At 53.1% G+C, this 20,847-nt stretch overlaps 1 protein-coding gene and 2 non-coding genes across 3 annotated transcripts in view; all 3 read right to left on the reverse strand.

The window, feature by feature from the left end:
• Positions 1–20,847, reverse strand: part of MYH11 (myosin heavy chain 11) — a 107,550-nt gene that overhangs the window by 1,564 nt on the left and 85,139 nt on the right. The window contains 14 exon segments of the mRNA XM_060260978.1: positions 1,214–1,386; positions 1,935–2,043; positions 2,248–2,456; positions 2,543–2,666; positions 3,708–3,796; positions 5,069–5,197; positions 8,076–8,237; positions 12,134–12,346; positions 14,605–14,817; positions 16,326–16,574; positions 17,988–18,140; positions 19,071–19,175; positions 19,585–19,791; positions 19,876–20,020. Coding sequence (XP_060116961.1) covers positions 1,214–1,386; positions 1,935–2,043; positions 2,248–2,456; positions 2,543–2,666; positions 3,708–3,796; positions 5,069–5,197; positions 8,076–8,237; positions 12,134–12,346; positions 14,605–14,817; positions 16,326–16,574; positions 17,988–18,140; positions 19,071–19,175; positions 19,585–19,791; positions 19,876–20,020 — 2,280 coding nt within the window.
• On the reverse strand, positions 13,632–13,703 carry TRNAT-GGU (transfer RNA threonine (anticodon GGU)). The gene has a single exon. It is a non-coding gene; the product is annotated as a tRNA-Thr (tRNA).
• Positions 13,986–14,057, reverse strand: TRNAT-GGU (transfer RNA threonine (anticodon GGU)). The gene has a single exon. It is a non-coding gene; the product is annotated as a tRNA-Thr (tRNA).

The raw sequence follows: 20,847 nt of genomic DNA on the forward strand, positions 1-20,847 counted from the left end.
CCCCAGAAGTTTCCTGGGCAACCGTGGGGCCGATTGCGCGCCCTACATCGCAAGGTGGTTGTGAGGACGAAATGGGAAAGTGGATAATGGCAGAAGCTGCTCTGCGGCCCAGTTGGAAGGAAGAGGGATATAAATGAAGTGGAATAAAACAAATAGACAATGCTGATCACGTGGGTGGTTTTTCTCCTGTTGTGTGTGGGGCGTGGGCGTGTAAATAGATGCTTTTAGCAGAAATCACTAAAGAGTGGTTATAGAATCTGAAAGGTGTGCCCCAGGACAGAAAGGAGGAAGGAAAAGGGTCACTGGCCACCTATCAAGGGAAAAGATCTGTAATATTTGTCTCTTTTGGTTCAAGACACACTGACATGTAGATATCCAAGCCTTCACAGTTTGCAGAAATGTCACATGGATTTACTTGGGGGTGGGGGTCGGGGGGGGGGGAAGATGACAGAAGCAGACTGCAACGTTGAAGGCGTGGTACCTGCTCAGTCACTGCGGAGGTTCCGGGTTTCCCCTGCAACAGAAACAAGCAGCCCCAAAGAGTTAGCCCCTCTTTCGTGGGAGATGGTTTCAGTCACTGAAATGGGGGAGGGCCAAGTTTACAGCAGTTCCATTAGGCTTTTCCCTCCAGCGGGCTGATCGCCACAGGGGGGCTCTGCTTCCTCTCTGCCAGGGAGTTGAACGCGGCAGCCTGCAACGGCACCTCCACAGAAGAGACAGAAGGCAGCACTGCCAGTCGCCTGACCCTGGGCTGAGGTCCCTGAGGAATGCTGGGGGCGCCTTCCGGCATCGTAGGGAACCTGGGTCCAGCCCGGGCGCGTTGGGTCTTGCAAATGTTCCCTTGTGTGTGGAGGATGCAGTCGCCACCCCAGGTGGACTGTCCCGTCCCACAACTTTGAGGTGGTTACGCTGATGTCTCTCCGCTAATCAGGTCTCGTGGGGTTGGGGAGGTGTAACTTTTTTGTTTTAAAAGACTAGCGTTTCCTGTCTTCATTGGAAACCGGCCAGGGCCACCCGTCTGCCTTTTCTGGGCCCCGTGGAGGCCTTCCCTCCAATGAGTCCTTTTAGACTCAGCTAGTGTGGGGCACCCCCTACAAGAAGGTTCTGGGGCTGCACGATGCTTCCCAAGGGAGGGGGAGGAGGAGTGGGGGGGGGTTCTGTAGCTTCTGGCATTGGCGTGTCCCGTGCCCACCGGCTTCCATCCCAGACCCACCTGAGCTTGTTCTTCAGGGCCGCCATCTCCCGGCCCATGGCATCGCTGCTCTCCGTGGCCTCGTCCAGCTCCCGCTGCAGTTTCCGGCGGCTGGCGTTGATGCGCTGAGATTCCTCCTCTGCCTCTTCCAGCTGGCGCTTGAGCTGCTTGACCCGGCTGCTGGCCTTGTCGGCCTGGAATGGGAACGGGTGGGGTGGGGGGAAAAGCCACCTTAGGGCACCAGCCAAGGGTCGCTGACTGCGTGCCCATCTGGGGGAGCAGGGGAGAGCCTCTGCTGGGCATGCCAAAGGAGATAGGTGCAGTTAAAAAGGAGGGGATGGGAGGGATGTGGCCGGTCTCATTATTTTGTCATCCTCACCACAACTTTAGGAGATCGGCTGGTAAAGATAATCCTCTGTGCAAGCACCCAGTTTTTACCAACCCATGGAGTGACATCGGATCGCAATGTTTTCCCGGCAGACGACATCCCCCCCACCCAAAACTGCACCCCAACCGGTTGCTGAAGGTCACCTGGTCAGTTTGTAGCTAGCAGACAGGATGTTTGAACCCGGATCCTTCCCGGATCACGGGTTGTTCGCTTGCTCCCAAGGGATACAAACGTCCGTTGTCTTAGTTCTTGACGTCGCTTCATAAGCTCTGGGGCTCCCTTAGAGCCCTGTCCCTTTCTACCAGGTTAGCCCCGCCCCCTGCCACATCATTGGCTGGCGCCCTTGCTGCTCACCTGGTCTTTGTATTGCTCTGCTTGCTTCCGCTCGTCCTCCACCTGCAGCAAGACCTCTTTGAGCTTCTTGTCCTTTTGGCGCAGAGTCTTTGCTGCAGCCTGTTTCTCCCTGGGGGGGGAGGGCAAGAGAGAGACTCACAGGATGGGGCTGGCCAGGGCAAAAGCAACGGGGTCAGAGGGCAGGGAAATCCACTAGGCCCTCCCCAAAAGGCACACCCAGCAAGCAGCAGCTGGAATGCCTTGGATCCCACATGTGGGCTTCATCCAGAGCCGGCCTACTAGGGAGGGGGCTGACGTCCTCCCCTGCACCTACCGGGATTCCTGTTCCACCTGCTCCTCCAGCTGAGCGATTTTGGCTTCCAGGGCGGTGATGGTGGCCTTGAACTTGGACTTGACGGCCCCCTCCATCTCCTGCAGCTTGGCCTTCAGCTCCTTGTTCTGCCTCTCCAGCTGCTGGCGGGCGCTCTCGTTCTTCTGGGCCGTGGTCCGCTCCGTGGCCAGTTCGTTGTTGAGCTGCTCCGCCTGGAAAGACACAAGCGGGGAAGGAGCCTCGTGAGCGGGGGCAGTCCGGAGGGGCCAGTCCCCGTCCCTTCTGCCCCTCTCCTTGCCTGCTGCACGGCCTTCCGGAAGCGCTCGCTCATGGCCTCCATGTTGCTCTGCTCCTCTTCCAGCTCCTCCTCCATCTGGGAGATCCGGGCCTCCAAACGCCGCTTCTCGTCCTGGAGACTCGTTCTAGAAACACCCGGAAGGTTGGTAAGGGGAGGTGGCCTCCTTGTGGGGAACCTGAAACCCACTTCCCTCCTAACTCAGCGACTTCAAGCAGGTTTCCTTCACTGCACTGCAAGTGAGAGATTGCACCCCCCCCCACACACACACAAACACACACCACTGTCTAGCTGCATCATACTGAGACACACAATTCACTGACTAGAAGATGCATGCACATTATGTCAGCATTGTGTCTAGGGTCCCCCCATCCCCAGGCTCCACCCCCTGCCACTGATTGGCTGGTGGGAGGGGGGGAATTACCCTGAAAATGAGAGAGCCTAGCTGACATGTCTGTCACTGCCTATGTGACCCAGAAGGGATGTCATCACATCAGGGTGATACTGGTATTTGAGCAAAAACTCTATGGTAGAAGCCAAACTTACCATAGAGTTTTTGCCCAAATACCAGAGCACCGTCCTGACATGACATCACTTCCGGGTCACGTGAGCAGTGATGTTGGCTGGGCCTCCCTCCTGCTCCCATTAAGTCCTTCGCACCCCCCACCAGATCCTTGCAGGGACCAGGCAACCTTAATTGCATCTGATGGGGTTGGAATTGGAGTCTGGTGGCCCAGAGTAGCTGGAAGTGGGAGCAATGGCTGGGGAGAGCCCCACTCTGCCAGTAGCTCCCTCAGTATCCTTCCTTTGGCAAGCCCCTCTCTGATACCAGAGTTTCCCCTTCCAAACGGCTAAAGCGTCCAGGAAAACCATAGAGTTTTCCCAGAATCGCCTAGAGCAGTCGCCGTGTGACGTGGCGGGTGCGATGACGTCACTTCCGGGTGACATTGCCCCAATGACGTCGGGGGACTTGGCAGCCCGAGCTGGATGTGAGGCTTTCTGCGATGATGCCTGAGCCATACTTTGCACACTCCAGAAAGGAGGCTAAAACAAATTTACATTCCCAGATGCTTTGGAGGGAGGAAATTGTGCAAAACAAATGTTTAAAAGTGGAGACCAAAGAGCTACATGTCAGATTCCGGCAGGCTCCATGTCCCGGCCAGTTTACCTTCCAGAGGCAGAGCTTGCCAACTCTTCGGCCAAATCCTCCTTCTCCTGCTCTGCTTGTTTCCGTGCTCTTTCAGCTGCCGCCAGATCCTGGAGAAGGCACAAAAAGAGAGAGAAAAGCTCCAGCCCCTGGAACATCCTGCCGCACCTGAAAGCATCAGGCTTGCTTTGGGGTCACAGCCAGCTCCTACACGCATGCACGCACACAGGGCCGGCCTGTCCATTAGGCAAATTAAGCATTCGTCTAGGATGCAGCCATGGCCAGGGCACCATTTGGGCCCTCCCACCCGCCCTGCTCTCACCTCTCCACTCTTGCCACTGCGCTTGCGTGGCCCTGGAGTAGCAGCACGCAGCCAAGGTGAGAGGCGGGCAGCGGAGGGGGGGCAGGGTGGTGGAGCGGGGAGGGGGGCGCAGGGCAGCAAGTAGGCCCTGCCTGCACATCTCCTGACTGGACAGCTGCAAGGCTTTTTTTTGTAGCAGGAACTCCTTTGTATATTAGGCCACACCTCCCTGATGTAGCCAATCCTCCAAGAGCTTACAGGGCTCTTCGTACAGGGCCTACTGTCAGCTACAGGAAAACTGACTACATCACAGGGGTGTGGCCTAAGATGCAAAGGAGTTCCTGCTACAAAAAAACCCCCTAGACAGCTGGACCCCTGAACTGGTACCTCACATCACGTCCCAGGGGATCCGGGAGAGTCTCCACCTGTCAAATGCAGATGACGGGTTTGCAGTTCAATGTATTGACTTAAACCATATTCGCAAGTATACCAGAAAAGAAATGAGTGGAAATAACCAGTACTTACTATTGCAACAAGACATTACACTTTTGCACTTAGGGAGAGAATCTGGACTGCCCTCCCACTGTTGCCCACCCCCCCAAGCACCAAGAAGACAGAGCATCACTGCCCCAGACAAAAGAATGTAAGAGAAGCCTTGCTGGATCAGGCCAGTGGGCCGATCTAGTCCAGCTCTCTGAGTCACACAGTGGCCAGAACCCAGGTACCACCAGGAGGTCCACCACAAGGGCCAGAACCCCAGAAGCCCTCCCACTCTTCACTGAAAAGCACCAAGAAGACAGAGCATCGCTGCCCCAGACATAAGAGAAGCCATGTTGGATCAGGCCAATGGCCCATCCGGTCCAACACTCTGTGTCACACAGCAGCCAAAACCCAGAGGCCATCAGAAGGTTCACTAGTGGGGCCCGAACTCTAGAAGCCCCTTCCCACTTGCTGCTCAAACACCAAGAAGACAGAGCATCACTGCCCCAGACACAGTGTGGAAAGTCAGGGCATATGGAGGCTCCTGCCTGGGAACCCCTCCCCCCTCAACACCCCCCTTCCCGCCCCCGGCCTTGCCGACCTCTTGCAGCTGCATCAGCTCAGCCTCCAGACTCTTGGCCTTCTTCTCGTTCTCTCGGGCAGTGGTGAAGATTTCTTCTCGGGCCGCACGGGCATCGTCCAGTTCCCGCTGGAAGTCCTTCATCTGCGCCTACGAGGGCCAATGGTTAACAAGAGCTTCATGGGGTTAATCACATCAACCGTTAGGTTCCGTCTCCTGTTTCATTAAGATCTGCTGCTGCCACCATCCCACGGCACATTTGGAAGAGGCTGCAAGGGGAACCCCACAGCGCCCTCAGCCTCTTCCCCTAAAGCCGGGGGCTCTGCCGGGTCCGAGACTCCTTCTCTAGGGCAGGCCCTGGTGGGCTACCAATTGGCTGGGGAGATTTTTAAAAACGCTGCTTGGGCAGCCGCGGCAGCTACCTCAGCACAAGGATCTTGGCCCTGTACCTGAAGGCAAACTGTGGTAGCCACAGGGTTGCCAATCCCCAGGTGGGGGCAGGGGATCCCCCGGTTTGGAGGCCGTCCTCCTGCTTCGGGGTCATCAGAAAGTGGGGGGGAGGGGAGGGAAATGTCTACTGGGAACTCTATTATGCTCCACGGAGACCGATTCCTAGAGGGTATAATGGAGAATTGGTCCATGGGTATCTGGGGCTCTGGGAGGGCTGTGTTTTGAGGGAGAGGCACCAAATTGGCAGCACAGAACCCAACGCCTCTCCTCAAAAGACCCTCCACGTTTCAAAAAGATTGGACCAGGGGGCCCAATTTTATGAGCCCCAAAACAAGGTGTCTGTATTCTGCATTATTTCCAATGACGGGAAGGCATTGAAAAGGGGTGCGATCCCTTTAAATGTGATGGCCAGAACTCCCTTTGGAGTTCAGTGATGCTTGTCCCAACCTAGGGTTGCCAAGTCCAACCCCAGAAATATCTGGGGACTTTGGGGGTGGAGCCAGGAGACTTTGGGGGTGGAGCCAGGAGACACTGGGGTGGAGCTAGGGGGGAGGGGGGGAAACGGCGCCGGGGAGTGTGGCCAGCCGCCCCGTCTCGGAGTGGGCGACGCCGCTGCGCCGCTGCCGCCTCTTCTCCGCTCGCCGTGGCTGCTCCTCCGAGATGGGCTCAGCCACGGCGAGCGGAAAAGAGGCGGCAGCGGCACGGCGGCCTCGCCCGCTCCGCTCTGCCTCTGGGGTGGAATCGGAGGGGGGGGTGGAGGCGGGCCGGGGGCGTGGCGAGCCGCGAGCCCGGGTCCTAGAAGGGCCTGGATTCGCGGCTCGCCATGCTCCTGGCCTGCCTCTGCCCTCCCCTGGTTTTGCCTGCGCTGCTACTGCCTCTTGGCTGCTCCTCCAAGATGGGCTCAGCCTGGGCCCATCTCGGAGGAGCAGTTGCGGTGGGCGGGGAGGGGGCAGCGGCCTCGCCCGCTCCGAGATGGGGCGGCTCACCATGCTCCCCGGCGCTGTTCCCCCCCTATCCCCGCTTCCGTTTTTTGGGGGAGCGGGAGAAGAGGGTGGAAATCCTGGGGTCCCCCGCCAGGGCGGGAGGGTTGGGAAGCCTATCCCAACCTTGCTCCTGGCTACGCCCCCAAAGTCCCCAGATATTTCTTGAATTGGACCTGGCAACCCCAGGCGGCCGTTCTGTGCCATCAGAATCCCAAAGGGGTCCACAGGCTCAAGGAAGGTTGCCTGGAGAGATGCCTTCGGGGGAGGCCTCCAAAACACAGGCGGCGGCAGCAGCAGCCTCAGGAGACAGAGACACAACACGGCTGGCCCCGACAGTAGTCCTTGGCCAATTGCAAGGCTGTGCAGGGGTGGGCAGATTTTTTGGCCTGAGCTCCACAGCTGGAACTCTGTCCCTTTTCAAGGGCTCCAACTGGACGGAAGAACTTCCTTCCGGTTTCTAGCCGGTGGTGCTGGAAAGGGGAAGAAAGAGGATCCAGCTTGGAGTTCCCAGAAGTGGGCAAGAGATGCCAATGTGGCTGTTTCCTCCAGCTATGCTGCTCTTGAAATTGCCCTGGCTACTGGAGGGCCCTGCACTCCCGCTGGCCATACACCTGCCAGATGCTTAGGCCACCTATCAGATGGCATCCCCCACAGAAGATGGCTCCTGGGCTGTCATTTGCCAACTCTTGGGAGAGCAGCAGCAGAGAAGAAGAAGATACTGAAGACACTGGATTTATATCCCGCCCTCCACTCCAAATCTCAGAGCGGCTCACAATCTCCTTTACCTTCCTCCCCCACAACAGACAGTTTGGAGGCCCTCCCCCTGCTTCAGGTGGGGCAGGTGGGGCTGAGAGGGCTCTCCTGGAAGCTGCCCTTTCAAGGACAATTTCTGCAAGAGCTATGGCTGACCCAAGGCCATTCCAGCAGCTGCAAGTGGAGGAGTGGGGAATCAAACCCGGTTCTCCCAGATAAGAGAACTCTGGCTGAAGGCCATTCCAGCAAGTGCAAGAGGAGGAGGGGGGAAACAAACCCGGTTCTCCCAGATAAGAGAGCTCTGGCTGACCCAAGGCCATTCCAGCAGGTGCAAGTGGAGGAGTGGGGAATCAAACCCGTTTCTCCCAGATAAGAGAGCTGCGGCTGACCCAAGGCCATTCCAGCAGCTGCAAGTGGAGGATTGGGGAATTAAACCCGGTTCTCCCAGATAAGAGAGCTATGGCTGAACCAAGGCCATTCCAGCAGCTGCAAGAGGAGGAGTGGGGAATCAAACCCGGTTCTCCCAGATAAGAGTCCGCACATTTAACCACTACACCAAACTGGCTCTCTAAGAAGATGATACTGGATTTATACCCTGCCCTTCATTCTGAATCTGAGAGCAGCTCACAATCTCTGTGAGGTGAGTGGGGCTGAGAGAGGTCTTCCAGCAGCTGCCCTTTCAAGGACAACCTCTGCCAGAGCTATGGCTGACCCGAGGCCATTCCAGCAGCTGCATGTGGAGAAGGGGAGAATCAAACCCAGTTCTCTCAGATAAGAGTCCACACACTTAACCACTAAACTGACTCTAGAGGGCCAATCAGGGCAACGACCTGAGGTCTCACCTGGAGTTTCCGGAGTTGTTTGATGGCTTCTTCCCGGCCCTTGTTGGCTGAGTCTGCCTGGCCTTCTAAGTCCTTGATGTCCACTTCCAATTTTTTCTTGGCTGCGGCCGCTAAGGCCCGCTGCTTTCGCTCGTCTTCCAGTTCCGTCTCCAGCTCATGAAGCTGACCAAGGGAAAGATGTTGTCAGGGCTGACGGGAATGGGGCGCATAGCCTCCCCACACACACACTACACAACCACACACGTCCTGCTGAACGTGCAGAACGGCCTCATGGAAACAGAAGGCACCATGTTCCTCGCTCCCCCAAATAGTGGGTATTTCATAAGAACATAAGGGAAGCCCTGTTGGATCAGGCCAATGGCCCCTCCAGTCCAACACTCTGTGTCACATAAGAACACAAGAGAAGCCATCTTGGATCAGGCCAATGGCCCATCCAGTCCAACACTCTGTGTCACATAAGAACACAAGAGAAGCCATCTTGGATCAGGCCAATGGCCCCTCCAGTCCAACACTCTGTGTCACATAAGAACACAAGAGAAGCCATCTTGGATCAGGCCAATGGCCCCTCCAGTCCTACACTCTGTGTCACATAAGAACACAAGAGAAGCCCTGTTGGATCAGATCAGTGGCCCATCCAGTCCAACACTCTGTGTCACACAGTGGCCAAAAAACCCAGGTGCCATCAGTGGGGCCAAGACACTAGAAGCCCTCCCACTGTGCCCCCTCCAAGCACCAAGAATACAGAGCATCACTGCCCCAGGCAGAAGAACATAAGAGAAGCCATCTTGGATCAGGCCAGTGGCCCATCCAGTCCAACACTCTGTGTCACACAGTGGCCAAAAAAGCTCAGGTGCCATCAAGAGGTTCATCAGTGGGGCCAGGACACTAGAAGCCCTTCCACTGTGCTCCCCCAAGCACCAAGAATACAGAGCATCACTGCCCCAGGCAGAAGAACATAAGAGAAGCCATCTTGGATCAGGCCAGTGGCCCATCCAGTCCAACACTCTGTGTCACACAGTGGCCGAAAAAGCTCAGGTCCCATCAAGAGGTTCATCAGTGGGGCCAGGACACTAGAAGCCCTTCCACTGTGCTCCCCCAAGCACCAAGAATACAGAGCATCACTACCCCAGACATAAGAACACAAGAGAAGCCATCTTGGATCAAGCCAATGGCCCATCCAGTCCAACACTCTGTGTCACATAAGAACACAAGAGAAGCCATCTTGGATCAGGCCAGTGGCCCATCCAGTCCAACACTCTGTGTCACATAAGAACATAAGAGAAGCCAAATTGGATCAGGCCAATGGCCCCTCCAGTCCAACACTCTGTGTCACATAAGAACAGAAGAGAAGCCATGTTGGATCAGGCCAATGGCCCATCCAGTCCTACACTCTGTGTCACATAAGAACACAAGAGAAGCCATCTTGGATCAGGCCAATGGCCCATTCAGTCCAACACTCTGTGTCACATAAGAACAGAAGAGAAGCCATCTTGGATCAGGCCAATGGCCCATCCAGTCCAACACTCTGTGTCACATAAGAACACAAGAGAAGCCATCTTGGATCAGGCCAATGGCCCATTCAGTCCAACACTCTGTGTCACATAAGAACACAAGAGAAGCCATCTTGGATCAGGCCAATGGCCCATTCAGTCCAACACTCTGTGTCACATAAGAACACAAGAGAAGCCATCTTGGATCAGGCCAATGGCCCATCCAGTCCTACACTCTGTGTCACATAAGAACACAAGAGAAGCCATCTTGGATCAGGCCAATGGCCCATTCAGTCCAACACTCTGTGTCACATAAGAACATAAGAGAAGCCATCTTGGATCAGGCCAATGGCCCATCCAGTCCTACACTCTGTGTCACATAAGAACACAAGAGAAGCCATCTTGGATCAGGCCAATGGCCCATCCAGTCCAACACTCTGTGTCACATAAGAACACAAGAGAAGCCATCTTGGATCAGGCCAATGGCCCATCCAGTCCTACACTCTGTGTCACATAAGAACACAAGAGAAGCCATCTTGGATCAGGCCAATGGCCCATCCAGTCCAACACTCTGTGTCACATAAGAACACAAGAGAAGCCATCTTGGATCAGGCCAATGGCCCATCCAGTCCTACACTCTGTGTCACATAAGAACACAAGAGAAGCCATCTTGGATCAGGCCAATGGCCCATTCAGTCCAACACTCTGTGTCACATAAGAACAGAAGAGAAGCCATCTTGGATCAGGCCAATGGCCCATCCAGTCCAACACTCTGTGTCACATAAGAACACAAGAGAAGCCATCTTGGATCAGGCCAGTGGCCCCTCCAGTCCAACACTCTGTGTCACATAAGAACATAAGAGAAGCCAAACTGGATCAGGCCAATGGCCCATCCAGTCCAACACTCTGTGTCACACAGTGGCCAAAAAACTCAGGTGCTATCAGCAAGTCCACCAGCAGGGCCAGAACCCAGAAGCCCTCCCACTGTTGCCCCTCCCAAGGACCAAGAATATAAAGAATCACTGCCCCAGAGAGAGAGTCCCATCAATGCCCTGTGGCTAACAGCTACTGATGGACCCCTGCTCCAGATGTTTCTCCAGTCCCCTCTTCAAGCTGTCTATGCTTGTAGCTGCCACCACTTCCTGGGGCAGTCAATTCCATGTGTTATTTACTCTTTGGGTAAAGAAACACTTCCTTTTATCTGTTTTATCTGTCTATTTCAGCAAAAGCCAGGGCTTTTTTGCAGAAAAAGCCCAGCAGGAACTCATTTGCATATTAGGCCATGCCCCCTGGTGCCAAGCCCGCCAGAACTGCGTTCCTGCTCAAAAAAAAATTTTTGGGTGAAAGCACTCTTGGTATCGTCTTCTTGAGAGGACAGACAGGGCCGGCCCTAGGATGCATGGTGCCCAAGGCTAACCCGCCACCCTCCTGCCACCCTCTTCTGTGGTGCCTGCCCCCTTCTGCCCCCTTGGGGGGCTTGTGGGAAGTATGGTGGGGACGGCACCTGGATGGATGGCTTCACACTGGCTGGCTGGTTTCCTTCGCCTCCCTTCTGATTCCAGAAAGGAGGCAGAGCAAAACCAACAGTTGCACGCTGGCTGGCTTTGCTTGCCTCAGAATCAAAAAGGAGGCGTAGCAAAGCCGTCTGGCTGGTGCTCAAACCAGGGCATTTGCCTAGAGCACTGGGATGGGGGGGAATGTCCAGTTTGGCGACTCCCAGCTTGACACCCTAGGCAAATGCTCAGTTTGCCTTGTGGGAGAGCCAGCCCTGAGGACAGAGAACTGCTGTGCTTGATGTCTTAGAAAAGCGTGTTGGGAGGGTGAGGGACAGACTTTCTAGCACAGCACAAATGTCCCTGCAAAGCTCTTGGAATCTCCTAATCTCTTTGCCAGCCATCTACAGTGCTCAGAAATCCTTTGCTAGTTAGCCTCAAGCTGTTTCCTTCAGCCCTCACACAACCAGCTGGGGGTTCTTACCAAGAAGGTAAGGAAAGCAAATTTCTTCTAACCAGGCTGCGTTTTGGGCAGGAGCTCAAAGAGCAGAGCTCCAGAACTTCTAAATTTTATTGTGCTCTTTCTTTCTTACCCCACCCTCCCAAAATGCTCGCTTCTGGGCTCCGTTGTTCAACCCCCCTGTGAGAACTTTGCTGAACTCTAAGATTTGACAAGCTTTCTCATGTTTTTCCCCCAAAAAAAGGGGAATGAACCCAAACTTATAAAGTAGACAGATGGAAATCTTCATCATGCCCCTGTGGCCGCAGAGGAGAAAGTAATTTAAGAAGTATGAGGAGAGTAAGGTTTTATGATGACAATTATAATTCAAAAAGCATTTTAAGGGAGCTGCTGAGCTGATATAATTGAGTCCGCCTTTCGGTGATGTCAGGGGGTGTGTGGCATATGCAAATGAGCTGTGCTAATGAGCTCCGGCACCTCTTTTTCTACGAAATGATCCCTGCTTCTAACCATCGATGATCACTGCTGAAGCGAAAAACCTGGGATGGACAAGGCTGCCGCTTCTTCCCTCAGGCCTGTCCATTTCCCCTAGAGGCCTTTGGGGAGTCCCCCTACCTGCTTCTGGAGCTGACGTCTCTTCTCCTCGTTCTGCTCGTCACGGGCCTGCAGGTCTCTCTCGAACTGGCCCTTCAGGGCCTGCATGTTGACCTCCAGCCTCAGCTTGGCGTCCTCCGTGGCCTGCAGCTCGTCCTCCAACTCCTCCAGTTGTGTCTTCATCTCCTCCACCTGCTGCTCCAGGGCCCGTTTGGATTTCTCCAAGTCGTGGACCTTCAAAAAACGGCAGGTGAAAGATGGATCGTTATGAGGTGAGAAGGGAACGGCCGTGGCTGTGCTCCAAAAATGCCATCTGTTTTTTGTTGCCAGGTTGTTACGGGCTGCACTCATTTTCACAATTAGATCTGTATATATCAGGGGTGGCCTTGGGACTGTGCCTTGGGAGCCACATGTGGCTCTTCCACACATATTGTGTGGCTCTCCAAGCCTCCACAGCCCCATCAGCTGGTTCGGAGAAGGCATTTCCCTCTTTAAATAACTGCATTTAAAGTTAAAGTTGCTTTCTTTCCACTTCTCCCCCCCCTCTCCCCATTTATTTCCTTCCTTCCTCTCTCAAACATCTAATGTCTTGTGGCTTTCGAACACCTGACGTTTATTCTGCGTGGCTCTTACGTTAAGCAACTGTGGCTACCCCTGGTATATATTCTTGTGGATTTCAAGGGGAACTTTATCCCATTCCCCCTTACACACACACGTGCGTGCGCACACACACATACACTGGCACCCCCCAGGTCAAAGACTCAGCCCCCCTTTTCCCTACAATGGCTTCTCTATGGGGTGCACAAAGGCAAAGGATCTTGGCTGTGCCAGAAATGGGCTCTGAGAGTCCACAGAGATTCTCTTTTTACCTGCCTTCTCTGGGTTGTCAAATTTGTGGAGATTTGAGGGTTGAGCCCAGGAAAGGCAGGAACTGGGGAATAATGCCAGAGGGCACATCCTCCAAAGCAGCTATTTCCTCCAGGGGTTGGAGAGCAGTTGTAATTCTGAGCAATCTCCATGCCCCACCTGGAGGCTGGCAACTAGGCTGCCCCTCAGCAATCGCTCCCCACCCCAACTGGTAAATGACAAAGGAGGAAGGGGGGAGAGCAGGAGGAGGAATGAATAAACCAAGGGCAACCATCCGTTTGATAGATCCAAGTAGTCAGCCATGTTGGTCTGAAGTAGTAGAACGAGATAAGAGTTGAGTGGCACCTTTGAGACCAACTTAGCTTTATTCAGAACGTCAGCTTTTGTGTGCTCTCTAAGCACACTTCGTCAGACGAGGGATCCGGTACTTTGGATCTTAAATTTGTACCAGTTTACTTTCTGAGCCCCTGACTACCAGCTATGTGTGGCTTTGCTCACTGTACCGGATTCCTCGTCTGATGAACATATGAAGCTGCCTTATACTGAATCAGACCCTCGGTCCATCAAAGTCAATATTGTCTTCTCAGACTGGCAGCGGCTCTCCAGGGTCTCAAGCTGAGGTTTTTCACACCTATTTGCCCGGACCCTTTTTTGGAGATGCCAGGGATTGAACCTGGGACCTTCTGCTTACCAAGCAGATGCTCTACCACTGAGCCACAGCCCCATTCATGGCTCTCCAGGGTCTCAAGCTGAGGTTTTTCACACCTACTTGCCTGGACCCTTTTGAGTTGGAGATGCCGGGGATGGAACCTGGGACCTTCTGCTTACCAAGCAGATGCTCTACCACTGAGCCACCCTCCCTCCCTTAATAACAGAACCTATGAAGCTGCCTTCTACTGAATCAGACCCTCGGTCCATCAAAGTCAATATTGTCTTCTCAGACTGGCAGCGGCTCTCCAGGGTCTCAAGCTGAGGTTTTTCACACCTATTTGCCCGGACCCTTTTTTGGAGATGCCAGGGATTGAACCTGGGACCTTCTGCTTACCAAGCAGATGCTCTACCACTGAGCCACAGCCCCATTCATGGCTCTCCAGGGTCTCAAGCTGAGGTTTTTCACACCTACTTGCCTGGACCCTTTTGAGTTGGAGATGCCGGGGATGGAACCTGGGACCTTCTGCTTCCCAAGCAGATGCTCTACCACTGAGCCACCGTCCCTCCCTTAAGTGTGCTTAGAGAGCACAGGAAAGTTGACGTTCTGAATAAAGCTAAGTTGGTCTCAAAGGTGCCACTTGATTCCTCTTTTGTTCATCCATTTGATACTTTCCTCATCCTCCTTTCTGCCATTGCATCAAAGGGAATAGGCCTTTTAAAGTTGTTGTTAGTTTAATTCATTTATTTCGCTCCAGTGACGAGACCATATTTAAAAAAAAAATGGAAAGCAAAAGTAACCTGGAAGAGGGTATTCCCCCACCCCACCCCAAGCCCAACTTGAGAAATAAATGAAACTGGTTCGAGAAAGAATTCACTGATGCTGTCATTTGGATTCTCAACTTCACAGCCACCACCGTGGGCAGCCAACCCCCTTGATTTGGGAAGGGCCCCAGAGCCCGGGCAGAGGGCCTTACGTTCTTGCCGACGTCGTCCTTGGAGCTCACGAGGTCCTCCATCTCCGCCTTCAAGGACTTGTTGGTTCTCTCCAGCTCCTCGCGGGCTTCCAAGGCCTCCTCCAGAGCCCGGGACAGGGAAAGGGCCTTGGTTTCTTTCTCACGGGCTTCGGCCTCTGCCCGGTCTCTTTCCTCCGCATATTTGGAAGAGATGTTCTTCTCCTCGGCCAGCATCTGCAGGAAGGAACAAAGATTTGCACAGCGAACCAACATGTAAGCGGCAGTTCTTCTTGTTTTTGAAAGGGCCGTTTGCTGCTACTGATTTCCTCCGCCTGTGACAACTCTGGTTTCCGCAAAATAAGCTTTTGCCACCTCTAAATCTAAATCCCAACATCTCTTGAGGCAAATTGGAAACTGTATCCTCAGGACCTCCTTTTCACTAACGAATGTTCAAAAAAGGGAACCCTGGCTCGGTGTTTGAATCTTAGTTACAGAAATCTTAGTTGAGAGCCAGCACCGTGGAGGGGTTTTTTGGACTAGCATCTGAGAGACCCAGGTTCAAATCCCCATTTGTGGCATGGAAGTTTGCTGGGTGACCTTGGGCCAGTTACACACTCTCCACCTAACCTACCTCACAGAGTTGTTGTGCGGATAAAATGGAGGAGAGGAGAAGGATTTTGTAAGCTGCTTGGGGGTCCTACCAGGCGGAAAAGGTGGTTCATAAATGAATTAAATCCAGGGGTAGAATTTTAGCAGGAGCGCCTTTGCATATTAGGCCACACCCCCTGATACATTCACTCCTCCAAGAGCTTGCAAAAAAGAGCCTTGTAAGCTCTTGGAGGATTGGCTACATCAGGGAGTGTGGCCTAATATGCAAAGGAGCTCCTGCTAGAATTCCACCCAATTAAATCAATAATAATATTTTTAAAAAATTAACTGTACACTGCATTTTCCCTTATAACTCTGCAATGACAAGGTCTAGAGTGGGGGGTGGGAAGTTGTTAAACTTTTAAATACAATCAACTGCAGAGGGGGTTTTGTTTACTTTGGCATATTCTCCTATAACTGTTAGTGTCCCTCCTCCTTGGTTTTGGTGCAGTGTGTTTATATGTTTTTCTTGCATTACTTGATATATTTATTTTAAATGCTGTTTTAACACTGAAATGTTTTAATGTTTGCTGCATTGGGGACTCTATTTGGGTGGAAATGTGGCAATAAAAGAGGACATCTTTCCCAACTGGCTACTTCAAACAAGTGATGACAAATCTCATTTTAAATACTCTTACAAAAAGCTGTGATAATTGCCGCTAAATCAGAATATTCCTAACTTCCCAACCCAAAAAGAGGACATTTTCAACACGTTTTTAAAAAAAGAGCCCTAAAGAGGGACACCAAAAAAATGGACACCGTAAAAAGAGGACAACCTCATATAAGTTAATCACACAGTGAATTTCATATGCTGTTTCCTAGCACAAGTGCCATTAACTGGGAGTGGAGGTGGGGATATTGGGGGGGGGGGGGGATGTCAGGAATGCCTAAGAGAGGCATCTTAGTCAGAGGGGTCCGGACAGGTCTGAATGTGTGTCGCCGGCTGATGATGCGTAAGAGATCGACAGGATAAGGTCGTATACAGCCAAAGCTTTTTTTCCCCATTTCAGCTGCCTGTCTTAACCGAGAACATTCATTTATTATTAAATTCAACTTTTGAACCACCCTCCCCTAAAAACGGGTCAGATCCTTGCCTGGTCGAACTTCTTCTGCTTCTTCTCCAGGTTGGAGACCAGCTGCCGCTGGTTGTCCAAGTCGACCAAGAGGTCATCCAGCTCTTGCTGTAGCCTGTTCTTGGTTTTTTCCAGTTTGTCATACAAAGCCGATTTCTCCTCAAACTCCTGCGTGAGGCCTTCCATTTCCTTCTGGAGCTTCTTCTTGCTTTCTTCCACGCTTTCGATGGTGCTGACGTACTCCTGCATCTTCCGCTTGGAGTCAGAGAGCTGCAATTTGGATCGGAAAACAAACAAAAAAAGTAAACTGTTAGGGAATCTGAAGTTTTCCCAGACAGATGGACAGCGAAGATTCAGTGGATCCATTTGCAGCCTGTTCTTATGCCGAATGCTGGAGGACAGAAACATGGAGCTTGGAGCCATCCACTATGGCGTACGGGTTAGACTAGGTTCTGGGAGACCCAAGTTTGAATCCCCCTCTGCCGTGAAACCTCACTGGGTGACCGTGAGCCAGTCACACAGCTTAACCTTCTTCACAGGCTTCTTGAAAGGACCAAACAGAGAAGGGAGGGCAATGTTGTAAGCCACTCTGGGGAGAGAAGCTGGGTATAAGTGTCTAAATCAGGGTTGGCCAGAGTGCAGCTCAGAAGCCACATGTGGCTCTCTCACACATATTCTGTGGCTTGCAAAGCCCCCACCACCTTGCTGGCCAGCTTGGAGAAGGCATTTAAATCACTTTGCCAAGCCAAGGCAGCTGGCAGCTTAGAAAATACATTTAAAGTTGCTTTCTTTCTACCTCTTCCTCCCTCCCCATCTATTCCTTCCTTCCTTCCTTCCTTCCTTCCTTCCTTCCTTCCTTCCTTCCTTCCTTCCTTCCTTCCTTCCTTCCTTCCTTCCTTCCTTCCTCCCTCCCTCCCTCCCTCCCTCCCTCCCTTCCTTCCTTCCTTCCTTCCTTCCTTCCTGTGGCTCTCAAACACCAGATGTTCATGTTTTGCAGCTCTCAGACATCTGACATTTATTCTATGTGACCCTTACGTTAAGCAAGTTTGACTACATCTGGTCTAAATAAATAATTAAATCTGAAGAGGGAACAGAAGAAGAAGAAGAAGAAGATATTGGATTTATATCCCGCCCTCCACTCCAAAGAGTCTCAGAGCGGCTCACAATCTCCTTTACCTTCCTCCCCCACAGCAGACACCCTGTGAGGTGGGTGGGGCTGGAGAGGGCTCTCACAGCAGCTGCCCTTTCAAGGACAACCTCTGCCAGAGCTACGGCTAACCCAAGGCCATGCTAGCAGGTGCAAGTGGAGGAGTGGGGAATCAAACCCAGTTCTCCCAGATAAGAGTCCGCACACTTAACCACTACACCAAACTGGCTCTCCAGCTGAACAGCCTGGCTGCACAAACAATCAGAAAATATTACTTTTAGAGGCACCAATGATGTAGCCCTGTGGGGAGAGAGTTGTATCCCTAGACAGACTGCAATGTTACAATGCATGATGGGCCTGAGGTCCAATCCTAACTCTGCCCTGGATCCCACACTGGGCAGCCACCTGGTCCTCAGTTTCCCCAACTGCCAACTAGGAATAAAACCCACCCCACCTTACAGGCCATTGCAGTAATGCTGACTAAGGCTGAAAGCAGGCAATGGTCATAATGGCCTTCTCCTTGGAGAGCGGCCTACCTGCACAGTCAAGGTGGAGATGTGCCTCTCCAGGTTCTGCTTGGCCTCCACCTCTTCGTCCAGCTGCTCCTGCAGGCTGTTCTTCTCCTCCTCGATCTGGCGGAGCTTCGTGGACAAGTTGAGCTTCTGTCGAGTTTCCTCTTGGAGGAGTTCCTGTCAGGAAGGCAGCAAGAGCCCTGCGTCAGTCTCTCCCCAACAACAGGCCCACCCAGGGTTGCCAGGTGCCCCCAGCCACTACCAGGGAATGGGAGGGGGGGCAGGGTTACCAGATCCAGTTGGGAAACTCCTGGATATTTGGGGGTGGAGGCTGGGTACAAATCCACAGAGTTCTCACAATACGAGATCCTGTAGGCGCTCAATGAAATTGCTGAGCAGTTGGGTTAGAACAGATAAAAGGAAGTCCTTCTTCACCCAAAGGGTGAAATTCCCTGCCACAGGAGTTGGTGGCAGCTGTAAGCATAGCCAGCTTCAAGAGGGGATTGGATCAACATATGGAGCAGAGGTCCATCAGTGGTTATTAGCCACAGTGCATTGTTGGAACTCTCTGTCTGGGGCAGTGAAGCTCTGTATTCTTGGTGCTTGGGGGGGGGGGGGGGGCAACATAGTGAGGGCTTCTAGTGTCCTGGCCCCACTGGTGGGCCTTCTGATGGCACCTGGGTTTTTTGGCCACTGTGTGACACAGATTGTTGGACTGGATGGGCCATTGGCCTGATTCAACAGGGCTTCTCTTATTTTCTTATGTTCTTAGTCCACCCTCCAAAGCAGCCATTTTCGCTAGGGGAATTGTAGTCTGGAGCGGTGTTCCCTCTAAGCTGAGTTAGTGTAAGCTAGCTCACAGGTTTTTTTAGCCTCTGGCTCACACATTTTTGTCTTAGCTCAGGAAATATGGCCCCAGAGCAAACAAATTTGTGCAGTAGCTCAGAACTTTAATGCCAGTAGCACACAAAGTAGAATTTTAGAGGGAATATTGGTCTGGAGATAAGCTGTAATTCGGGGGGGGGGGGGGGGGGGCTAGGTCCCTCCTGGAAGCTGGCCCTCTTAACCCTACCCCAAAGTGCCTGGTGAATGCCCTGGGGCACCTACCTGAGTGTCTTGGAGCTGAGAGCTCAGCGTCCCCACGTCTTTCGTGAGCTTAATGGTCTTGACATCAGCTTCGTTGAGCAGCCCAGTAACGTTTTCAACCTCAACCTGGAACAGGGAAGGAGTACAGTTGTCTGAGAGCCCTCGAAGGAACCTGCTGCCTTCTGGTAGGAGGCAAAAAGTAACTCGCACAAAAAATTTTCTGCAGATCGTTCAACCGACACATGGCAGGTTTTGCGAATGATCGTTGCCGCCAGATAAAACAGGAAGCGGCTGAGTAAATCCGTCTGGTTCTATCCTGGCTACTCCATCCAGGGTCTCGGGCAGAGGGTCTCGGGCAGAAAGGGTCTTCCCCAACCCTGCTGGTTGTGATCCTCAACTAGATCTCTTCCTGGGGCCTCCAATATGCAAAGCAAGCTGCAGTTCTGAGGGATGGGCCTCCTTGTGACCCTCAGTAGCCACAACCAGCCCAGTGTCTGTTCTTGTGACCCTCAGTCCCTGGCTGGGCCCTGCTCACCTGCAGCTTGTGGACCTTCTCGTTCAGCTCCGTCCGGATGCGCTCTCCCTCCGTGAACTTGGACTGCAGCTCCTGGACCTGGACCTCCAGCTTCTTCTTCTTGTGCTCCACCTCCTGCTTGGCCTGGCTCAGCGACCGGACCTCGGCCCCCAGGTCAGCGTTGTCCTTCTCCAGAGCCTGCTTGCTCTTGTCCAAGTTGGCTTTGGCCTGGAGGGAGGAAGAAGTGCCCAAGGCTCAGCACCCAAGAGGCCCAGTGCCACCCTCCCGCCTCCTCCGCCGGGCCTGGCTTACCCGCTTGAACTGCTCCAGCTGCTCGGCCAGCTCCTCCACTGCCTGTGTGTGCTTCTGCCGCATCTCCTGCACCTGGGCCTCGTGGCTGCGGACCTCCTCCTCCAGGGCCCTCTTCAGCACCGTCACCTCCTGCTCCCTCTTGGCTCTGTGGCAGCAGCAGCACAAGCAAGACTGAAGAAGACCGCAGGTTTATGTCCCGCCCTTCTCTCTGAATCAGTCTCAGAGCGGCTCACAATCTCCTTTATCTTCCTCCCCCACAACAGACACCTTGTGAGGTCGGTGGGGCTGAGAGAGCTCTCCCAGAAGCTGCCCTTTCAAGGACAACCTCTGCCAGAGCTCAAGCCAACCCAAGGCCATTCCAGGAGCTGCAAGTGGAGGAGTGGGGAATCAAACCCAGTTCTCCCAAATAAGAGTCCGCGCACTTAACCACCACACCAAACTGGCTCTCCCAGAAGCTGTGAGGAACTCCAAAGGGATCTGTTGAGGCTGGGTGAGTGGGCATCAACGTGGCAGATGCGGTTCAATGTGGCCAAGTGCAAAGTAATGCACATTGGGGCCAAGAATCCCAGCTACAAATACAAGTTGATGGGGTGTGAACTGGCAGAGACTGACCAAGAGAGAGATCTTGGGGTCGTGGTAGATAACTCACTGAAAATGTCAAGACAGTCTGCGTTTGCAATAAAAAAGGCCAACGCCATGCTGGGAATTATTAGGAAGGGAATTGAAAACAAATCAGCCAGTATCATAATGCCCCTGTATAAATCGATGGTGCGGTCTCATTTGGAGTACTGTGTGCAGTTCTGTCGCCGCACCTCAAAAAGGATATTATAGCATTGGAGAAAGTCCAGAGAAGGGCAACTAGAATGATTAAAGGGCTGGAGCACTTTCCCTATGAAGAAAGGTTGAAACGCTTGGGACTCTTTAGCTTGGGACTTCTTTAGCTTGGAGAAACGTCGACTGCGGGGTGACATG

Source organism: Heteronotia binoei, chromosome 20 (assembly GCF_032191835.1).
Source record: "Heteronotia binoei isolate CCM8104 ecotype False Entrance Well chromosome 20, APGP_CSIRO_Hbin_v1, whole genome shotgun sequence".
Lineage (NCBI taxonomy): Eukaryota > Metazoa > Chordata > Lepidosauria > Squamata > Gekkonidae > Heteronotia > Heteronotia binoei.